The following is an 8913-nucleotide window of genomic DNA, read 5'->3' as shown; positions in this document are numbered from 1 at the left end:
CCACCGCAACGCCCACTCTCTCGGTGGCTTAGAGAGAGGAGGGGAGGAAGTCGGTGTCGGGGGGAGGAAGTCCGTGCTGAATTTTCCGAATCCCAGGACTGGCGCTTTTGACAGAGCTGGGAACCCTGCTGCAGAAGCAGGAGCGCCGGGGAGCGCTCCTTTTGGCCCCACCAGCGCGGAGCGGCGCTCCATCAACCTCGGGTAGTAGATTCCAGAAGCGCAGGGGGATGGCTGGGCTTGTGGCTCCAGGTTGCATGACCGTCGGGGGTCTGTCTTGACGGGCGTGGAGGTGCAGGCGGGCGCTCCCGGGCTTGTCTGCGCCCCGAGCAGAGCCCCGCGGTCCCGGTTCCTGGAGCGCACTCCGCTCGCCTGGCGGGCGCGCACTTGCGCGCGGGACCGCGTAAGGCTCTCCCGAGCCCCGCTCATCTTCCGCGCCGAGAACACTTGCCCTGAGGGCTTTCGAAGGCCACCGGTGCCTGTTTCCCCGCAGGAGGGGGGCACGCCCAGCCAGAAGAGCAGAGGGAGGCTGACGGCCCCACCGGAGAGGCGGGTACCCGGGTCACCTCTGGAGTTCCCGGAGCCGGAGATCACTTGACTGGCAGAACGAAGCCCTGCTCAAGGCCCCGCTGGCTGGTTTTTGTTGTTTTGCTTTTTCCCAGCTCTAGGAAGGTCTCTCCTCACTCCAGAGACGAGGCTCTGTGCGGGGGCTTGGGCTTGGGGCTCCAAGCGCCCCGGCCCCTCCGGCCCACAGGTCGCCTCCAGTTGGCCAAGGGTGGCCACGTAGAGTCGGAGATTCACGCGTGGAGCCCCACGCGGGTCGCCCTCTGGGGCCTGACGTAGCGCCCCCCCCCCCGTGGCCAGAGGGGTCGGGACAAAGGCCCCCGCTCCGTTGGCGCCGCTCAGGTGGAGCGTCCAGAGGCACCCACGACCCGGGCGCCCGTTCCTCTTTCGTCCTCTCTTCCAGGCCCATCTGGCTAGCTGGGCTGCGCTCTTCGCTGCCTCCCCGGGGCCTCCCCGGAAGGCTGGCCTCTACCGGCAACATCCCTGCGCCTCTGCCACTGCCCTCACCCCCGCCGCGTGTACCGGCGCCTGGGAGCCGGGCTCGGGAATGAACACTCCAAAGACATGATCTCATTTAATCCCGTTATGCGCCCATTTTATGGAAGAGGCAGCGGAGCATGAAGGGATTAGCTCAAAGCCACGCCGAATTTTATTTTCCGGAATTCAAGCCGCGGGCGCGGGGACTGGAAAGCCGGAGTTCTTCCCCGCGGGCCGCACAGGCCCTGGCGGCGGGTCTCGGAGCCGCGGTGAGCGGCCCAGTTGCGCTTTCAGCGAGGTTTAGGGATCCCGCGCCCTGTCCTGGGCGGTTGGAGACCGCACGCCTGGCCCCGAGGCAGCACCTGCGCCCCCGGCCGCCCCAGCCCGCCCCCGGTGGCCCACACCTCTTCTCTCGCATCGGCGAGCCCTCCAGCCCGCGCGGAGAGGCCACGGTGCGGTCAGGACAGCGCGCGACATCGGGACGGGAGCCCCGGACAGGGAGGCGGGTTTGCTCGGGAGCCCTGGAGCCATCCCTGGCCTCCGAGGACCGGTCTCCGCGCCTCCACCGACCGGGCGGCTGAGCTTCAATTCAGCCAGTCCTCCCCACCCAGCGTCAGCTTCCCTCGTGTAAGATGGGGACCGTTTCACTTACCTGGGGAAGGTCGCCGAGGGAAACTCCAGAGTTTATTTATGAGGAAGGGAGTCGTAAAACTAGGAAGTGCCCGCTCAAGATCAGTGGTGACGCGAACAGGTCACACCATCAGCGACAGCGTGGGGATTTGTCAAAGGACAGCGGCTGCGAGGGCTGGCAAGGAGACTCGAGAATCTCTGCAGCCAGAAGCTCCCGGGCTCGCTTCTCAAAAGAAGGATGTTGCCAAAACAGTGATGGGGAAGGATGACTCTTTCTAGGTAGTGAATTTAAACACTTTACAGGCATTCTTTGGTTTAAATCTCACAACTTGGCGATGTAGTGTTCATTTCCACCTTACAGATGCGGAAATCGAGGCACAGAGTAGTTGAATAATTTTATCAAGGTCATGAGTCAGTATTTGAGGGACCCCGGGTTTGAAGGCAGATTTGCTTCACTCCAGAGCCCAGGCACGTGTGGAGAAGCTTTGGGCATGGTCATTGTCACCCCAGTGAGACTTCTCACTGATGAGAAAGTTCCCCTTTCAGATCGACAGATTTCCCTTATTTTCTTTAAAAAATGTTTAAGTTTATTTTGAGAGAGAGGGAGCAAGGGAGTGCGAGTGGGTAGGGGCAGAAAGAGGGGAGAGAGAGAATCCCAAACAGGCTCTGTGCTGTCAATGCGGGGTGGGGGGGGGGGAGGCTTGGGCTCAATCTCCGGAACCTGGAGATCATGACCTGAGCCAAAACCAAGCATCTGGATGCTTAACCGACTGAGTTGGGCTCAATCTCCGGAACCTGGAGATCATGACCTGAGCCAAAACCAAGCATCTGGATGCTTAACCAACTAAGCCACCCAGGTGCCCTTCTGTGGATCTCCTTTAATTTGGAGGGGCGTTAGGACTCAAATTCTTTCTTTCAACAAACAAACAAACAAAACAAAACAAAAACTAAGCCCTGCTGTCCCTCTGCAAAAGAAAATACTAGCAACAGTTCCTGGGAGTGAGCCAGTGCCCCCCAAAGGTGGGAGCGCTCAGGTGCCCTTAGGTGCCCAGCTGAGGGAGGAGCAGGGTGGGCCCAGAGATTAGAAGCCTGCTAAATCAGGGCCTGTTTGCTCCTAATACAAGACACTGTCAACCTTGGGGCTCCAGGGGTGGAGACTCATCCAAAGCAACACTTCCTTCAGAAGAACCGCCGAGAAGGCCCTTGACCCAGACCTCTGTTTGGGGAGGCAAGAGACCCCGCCAAGGCCTTGGCCAGCTGAGAGTGTTTCCTTGGCTGCTGCGTGGTGGCCCAGGATGGGCTGCTCTTGGTTCTGTGCCACGCACAGCCAGTGGCACTTAGAACCCCCCACGCGTCCAGGCTACACTGCCTGAGAAATTCATCTTCAGTAGTGACGCAAGTTAAAAATGAAACCAAACTGAACATTCACCAGCTCATATGCTGCCCCAACCTCAAACCCAGACGTAGTACTTCTAAATTGCTCCTTTCCCCTGGTTAGTACCAAAAAATAAAAATAAAAACATGCTGCTTTAATTTTTGAAGTGAAATGGAATCGGTGCGTGGCAAGGGTCTGAGACAAAGCGAGGAAAATGAGTGTGCATCTCTTTTCCATGTGATCCGTATTTATTAACCCTTTTCCACAAACACCACCTGACCACGGGGCCCAGACCCTGAAGCCAGCAGCTGACCTGTTAGGTAACTTTAAAACTTTAAATAAAAATAGTCAGTTTTCAAACTCCCCAACCACATACGTTTTCATCATTTCTAAAGATGTGGAAATCAAGGGTCTCTGCAAATAGTTTTCAAGGTGGGCCGGGCCACGCGGCTTGCCTTTCGGATTAGCCTCCCTTGCCCTGAGACTAGGAAGCAAATCCACATAGATTTAGCTCCAAATATCTTCAGTTTAGTGAAGGCTCAGGGGCCATCTTTCTCCCCCAGTCCCTTGCTCTAGGCCCACCTCCACCTGTCTTCTCTCCAAGCATTGGACAGACTGGATGTGCAGGGACTCTGGCACCCTTCTGCCCCAGCCCTGCTGTTGCCCAGCCATCCTTGCAAGATGTTCTGTTCTCTTCTTTGGAGGAAAGAGATGCGGATTGAAGGATAGGAGCTGGTGAGGTATGTGGCTATACTCAAAGGATTTTTAAAAAGTAAGAGGAAGTTGGGGAGGAGGAAGAGGCGGGAGGATTATTCTAATCCATGGGCATCAATTTCACTAGGTCTTTGAAGCCTTGGAGGTTTCCTCTCCGTCATTTCTAAGCATTAAGGCAGAAGCCCAAGTAAAACGGGCTGTTTTAGGGCAGATTAAGGCACTCCAGCTTGCCTGCAGTGTGTTGGGGGCGCATTCCAACTTGCGGTTTCTGTTGTTTTTTCTTGAGCTGGTTTCTCTAAAGAGGTCCACGGTTCTGGAGTGCTAGGAGCTGCACAGCAGCGGCAGGTGTCGCCAATCCAACAATATCACCCGAAGAGGCCCCAGATATTACAGAAAACCTCTCTTCTCCGTCCAGAAGTTTGCCGGCATCTCCCCAAGGTGCCCCAGTTGGCACAGGCACCCGAGAACGCGAGTTCTCCCCTTCTGTCTGGGGTGGCCCCCCCCCCCCGCCCTTTGAACGGCCAGGGCTGGTTGTCCACACCCAGGGTCCTACTCCTGCTACCCTCCCCCCTTCTTTACCAGTGGTCAAAGCCTCCTGGCAAGGAGGAGCCCCCGTCTCTCACCGGGGTTCCTGTGGCCGCAGGGGCGCGACACTGGAGGGCTGCGGCGACGCGCTAAGGCCAGGTGGCAGGCGGCCTTCTCGGGCGGCGGCGGGGACGGCCGGCGGCACAGCACCACCGGGGGGCAGCGGTGGCGGCAGCGCCAGCAGCTCTTCGCCCGAGGTCACTGCGCAGTCTTGCTCGGGTTCCGCATCCGCGCCACCCCCGGCCGCTGTCCCGCAGCTGCGCTTCTTGTCCTCCTCCTTTTTCCATTTCATGCGGCGGTTTTGGAACCAGATCTTGATGTGTCTCTCGGTCAAGTTCAGCATGACGGCCAGCTCCACCCTGCGCGGCCTCGAGATGTATTTGTTGAACAGGAACTCCTTCTCCAGCTCCAGCAGCTGCGCGCGAGTGTAGGCAGTGCGTGTCCGTTTGTTTTCCTCTGGCTCTGCAACATAGGCGCCGCCTGTGGGCGACAGGGCACGTGAGTGTGGTCCCTCGACCCCTGGCCCCACCCACGCAGCCCAACACTGAAGCCCCCATCCTGGGAGTCCTGGTCCTCCCAACTGTTCCTGCCACCGAGCCTCAACTTCCTGTCCCAGAGCTCAGTCTGGCCTCAAGCGGACTTTCTCCAGTAAAGGTTCCCTTTTCTTGGAGGTCAAAGCTGTGCGGGGCTCTCGGGCTCTCTCTGGGAGCGGGCCGTGGCTCTTCGGTGGGTTCACTCGGCCAGCGTTTGGGTTGATGGTGATTAAAATGCCCACAATAGTTATCCAAACGTACTCGATTCTACAAAGGCAATAAAGTGCCTTTAATATAAGACTTAACCCCCCCCTCCAGCTTTCTGATGGTCACCCACACAGTAAGAATACATGTCAGAGCACTACCCATTTCACACACGGACACAGAACTGACCCCCCAAAAGTTCAGAACATAAAACCAAGCAATCTTTATCACATACGATACACCTAATTTTTCCCATTGTTTACTATTTTGTTTTTTTTTAAAGGTCTCAGCTCAGTTAATTGATTTCACGACCAACTTGTAAGTACAACCCTCAGTGTGAAAAAAGCCTTGAGCTAATAAAAACCCTGATCTTATGACATATATTGTTATATCTGACTATTATCTCTCTAGTAGTAATATTGTTATAATCATTCCCAACTCCAGAGCTGGTAAATTCTTCTACAATTGTTTTAACCTCTGCCCAGGCCCCTGCCCTGGAGAAGGGAAACTATTCTGGGCCTGGAGGAACGTCCCTGTCAGCCCTGGCCTCTGTGTTCTGGGCCCCAAATGCTGGCAAAGGTGAGGGGAGCCTTGGGGTCCCGCTGGGAACGGAGAGCCCCACACCGGACGGGGTTGGAGTCACAGGCTCCATTCCAGCTCCTAGCCCAGGCCCAAGGAAGCAGCAGCTGGCCCACACGCCTGCTGTTCGCCGCTGTGCACCAGGTCCTGAACTTTTCCTTTTTCTGCCAAGTACCGACTGCACCCCCAGGCGCAGACATCGTCGAAGCTAAGTTTCACTAAACACTCTGGGAAGAGGCCTAAATCTGCTTGTTTTAGGGCGGAGTCTAGGATATTTCTCCTGTGACTGTTAGGAAGCCTTAGGGGATTGAAAAAGCTAGTGCGTATGTTTGGAGGGGAGAGGGTTTATTAGGTGAGAGAACTAGGCCCGCTCTCCCCCAGGCCAAAAGGAGGCGCCCAGAATCCAAGGCTTGGGCAGAGTCAGCAGACAAGTCCCACTCCCTGGGGAGCATTTCCAGAGTCTTATGCTTCTAAGCTTTCCTTGGCATAGGAGAGAGGAGAGGGAGCCTTAAAGGAACGTTTGAAAAGGCCCTCTGAGGTTCTTAAATTCCATCCATAATCTCTTGGGACCACCCCAGGAGACCTATGCCCAGGACGGCTTGGCAGGGGATGCAGGCAGGTGGCGTTACTTAAGATGTCAAGAGCCCCCTGGGTCTGCGCCCTTCCCTAAGGCTCAGGGGGAGGCAGTTTAGGGGCAAGCCTGTCGGCAAGGCTGCTACAATTCATTTTTTTAGGTCGTTTTCGAACGTTCCTACAGTATTGTTATTAGCATTCATATCTGTGCTGCAAATGAGAACCCTCTGGTCACCTTACCCTTCCCAGGCGTTTGAAACCCCACAGGAGTGGACAGGCGAGTTCACACACGCTTGAAGCTCCGCTCCTTAGAGAGTTTCCCGGGAGGACCTCGAGGTCGCAGGAGCACCCCAAAGGCAGCTTCCAGGCCAGGGGGGTCGGCCCCTTCTCCCTGAGCTGAGCTTGCAGCGGGTCAGAAAGCTCTGGCAAAGGGCTTTCCGGCCGGACTCTCCAACCCCTGGATGTTAGTTAGTTACCCTTTCAGGGTTTCCTTCACCCCAGGGGAAGGCGGCCGATTAACCAATAGCATTTACCGTCTGGCTCCCAGGGTCCGCCCGAGCCCAGGCGCCACCAGAGCAGGGGTCACACCCCGGGGGTGGGGAGGTGACCCACTTTAGGCCTCGCTCGCCTTCCCCCCCCCCCCCCCGAGGAAGCTGCAAGGACGGCCGGGAACGTGGGAAACGCGCGTCCTTAGGTCCCACCCTGGTCGAAGGACGTGGTCCTCCCGCCTCCCAAGAATCCCGCGTTTCCCAAGACTCCCCGGCCTGCGGCGGCCTCGGCGCTGGGCCGCGTCTGGCGCCCCCCTCGCCCCGGGCTGCGCGGTAAGTGGGGGAAGACTGCAGCCCAGCTGGGCCCTGTCCTGTCCCCGGACCCGCCCGGTCCTCGCCACTCAGCATTCACGACAAAGTGACCTAAGGGAGAGGCGAGCCCCGGGCACCCTGGGCGAGCCCGGGCCCCACAAAGCCCCGCCGGGCCGCGCCGGGGTCTGCGTCAGGCACGGGGAGGGGGGGCAGACGGGGCGCCGAGGACTCTCGAGGGGCGCCCGCCCGAGCCCCTTTCCCCCTACCCCCGACTGCTGGAAGGAAAAGAAAAGTCAACTATGCGCCATGCAGGTGTGACCAGAGGTGGCCGCGGCACGGAAGCGGTAGCAGCGTGTAGCGGCGCCCAGGCCGCGCCGGAACCTGCCGCCAGCTCCTGGCGGGGGAGGGGGCCTGGGGGCCGCTCCGCGTCCTCGCCTCCGGGCTCCGGGGAAGACCTTCTGCGACACGCCGGGCGCCTAGGGCCGCGGGGACACGGGGCTCACGCCTCCCCCGGCACAGCTGTTGCAAGAAGGGCATTCCTTCTTCAGATTCACTTGCTGGGAAGCGGCGCGGGGAGACCCCCTTCGAACGTTTCTGTTTGCCCAGAAGCGCACCAGCATGGAAGACGCCTCTCCCAGCTGCCTGCCTCCAGCCTGAGCGGCCCGGCCTCGGCCTGGCGGTGAGTACCCCCTCCCCGCCCCCTCCCCTCCTCGCCGAACATCTTCGCGGGCTTGATGCAGTCCGTCTTCCCTGCTTTCCGGCATCCACTGAGCGCCCCCGAGACTGCCCGTCTCCTCTAATGACGGCTCCCGGGTGGGCTCAAGGCCACAGGGGCCCAGCACTCCAAAGGCACGCCCCGGCCCGGGTCGGGAGCATCCTAGGGTCCTGCTCGGCTTCCTAGACGCTCACGCCGTGGAGTCCTGGCCAGGTGGATCCCTCCAGTGGAGGAGGATCCCTCCGGAGGGTCGGAAGCCTGAGCTCAGCCGGGCCGTGGCTGGCTGGGGGAGCGCAGGCTGCTGGAGTTCAGCGTATGGATAGGGAAGGAAGGGTTTAAGCGCCCAGGAGGAGAGCTGAGTGGAAAAGACGCTCCAAAGGGGCCCAGAAAGGCGCTTCTGCGCGGGATCGCCTCCTTGGCTCCCTGTGGAGTTTAGTCCGACCCTGGGTTGTCCTTAGGGGCTGGGAACGCGAACCGGTAGAGGGTCTTGGGGAGCCCTTCAGCCGGGACGGGAGCCGGTGAGGGGACTAAGGGGATGAGGGGCCGGACTTACCTGCCCAGTGGCCTTTCCACGCGTGAGCCTTGGTAGACTTCATCCACGGGAAAGGCAGCTGGACGCGGCCGGGCTCCTCCAGGGCGCCTGGCTCGGCTCCATCCGGGAAGGGCCCGGCCGGAGGGTGGGGGAGCGCGAGCTGAGCTGGGAGGTGGTGGTGGTGGACGTGCGCCACCGCGGTGTCGTCGGCGAGGGGGGGCACCTCGTACGGGGAGATGTCCGGGGGGCTGCCCTGCTCCAGCGCGCCCAGGGTCGCCGGGAACGGGGGCGGCGGCGGCGGCGGGGGCTGGCGGCCCATGTACAGACACGCGGGGGGACTGGCGCTGAACTCCGGCGCGGGGCCCCGCTGGTAGGCGCATGGGTCCTTGTAGAGCTGCGTAGCTGCATAGTACTGCTCCTCGCCGTTCATGGCTGCTGCCCGGGCTTGGAAGCCGGAGCCGGGGAGTCGGAGCTGTGTGGCCCTCCCGCTCCCGGCGCCACCCCCGCTAGCTTTGACAGCTCGGCTCCGCTCCGCAAGGGGACCCGCCACCGGCGGGGACAGGCGGGCCGGCCGCAGCGCAATAGGCTCCGCTGTGCCCCACGTGGCCCAGCCTGGGGCCATTATTGGCCTGGCC

The 8913-nt window shown here is 60.1% G+C and overlaps 1 protein-coding gene across 1 annotated transcript; it reads right to left on the bottom strand.

Annotated features, from left to right (window-relative positions):
• Positions 1 to 4376: 4376 nt before the first annotated feature.
• PDX1 (pancreatic and duodenal homeobox 1) lies at positions 4377 to 8708 on the bottom strand. Its single transcript, XM_042903605.1, has 2 exons — positions 8300 to 8708; positions 4377 to 4822 (listed from the first exon to the last, which is right to left on the bottom strand). Exons 1-2 carry the CDS (start codon positions 8706 to 8708, stop codon positions 4377 to 4379), a joined length of 855 nt encoding a protein of 284 aa, XP_042759539.1.
• Positions 8709 to 8913: the final 205 nt, after the last annotated feature.

The sequence above is a fragment of the Panthera leo genome, chromosome A1 (genome assembly GCF_018350215.1).
Source record: "Panthera leo isolate Ple1 chromosome A1, P.leo_Ple1_pat1.1, whole genome shotgun sequence".
NCBI classification, from domain to species: Eukaryota; Metazoa; Chordata; class Mammalia; order Carnivora; family Felidae; genus Panthera; species Panthera leo.
The sequence above is the reverse complement of the archived record's forward strand: the minus strand, read 5'-3'. Positions and strand labels throughout refer to the sequence as shown.

Coding starts and splice junctions, on each gene's coding strand:
- PDX1 (XM_042903605.1), bottom strand. CDS start 8,708: ATGAACGGCGAGGAGCAGTACTATGCAGCTACGCAGCTCTACAAGGAC. Junction 4,823..8,299: donor GTGGAAAGGCCACTGGGCAG/GTAAGTCCGGCC, acceptor TGTCGCCCACAG/GCGGCGCCTATGTTGCAGAG.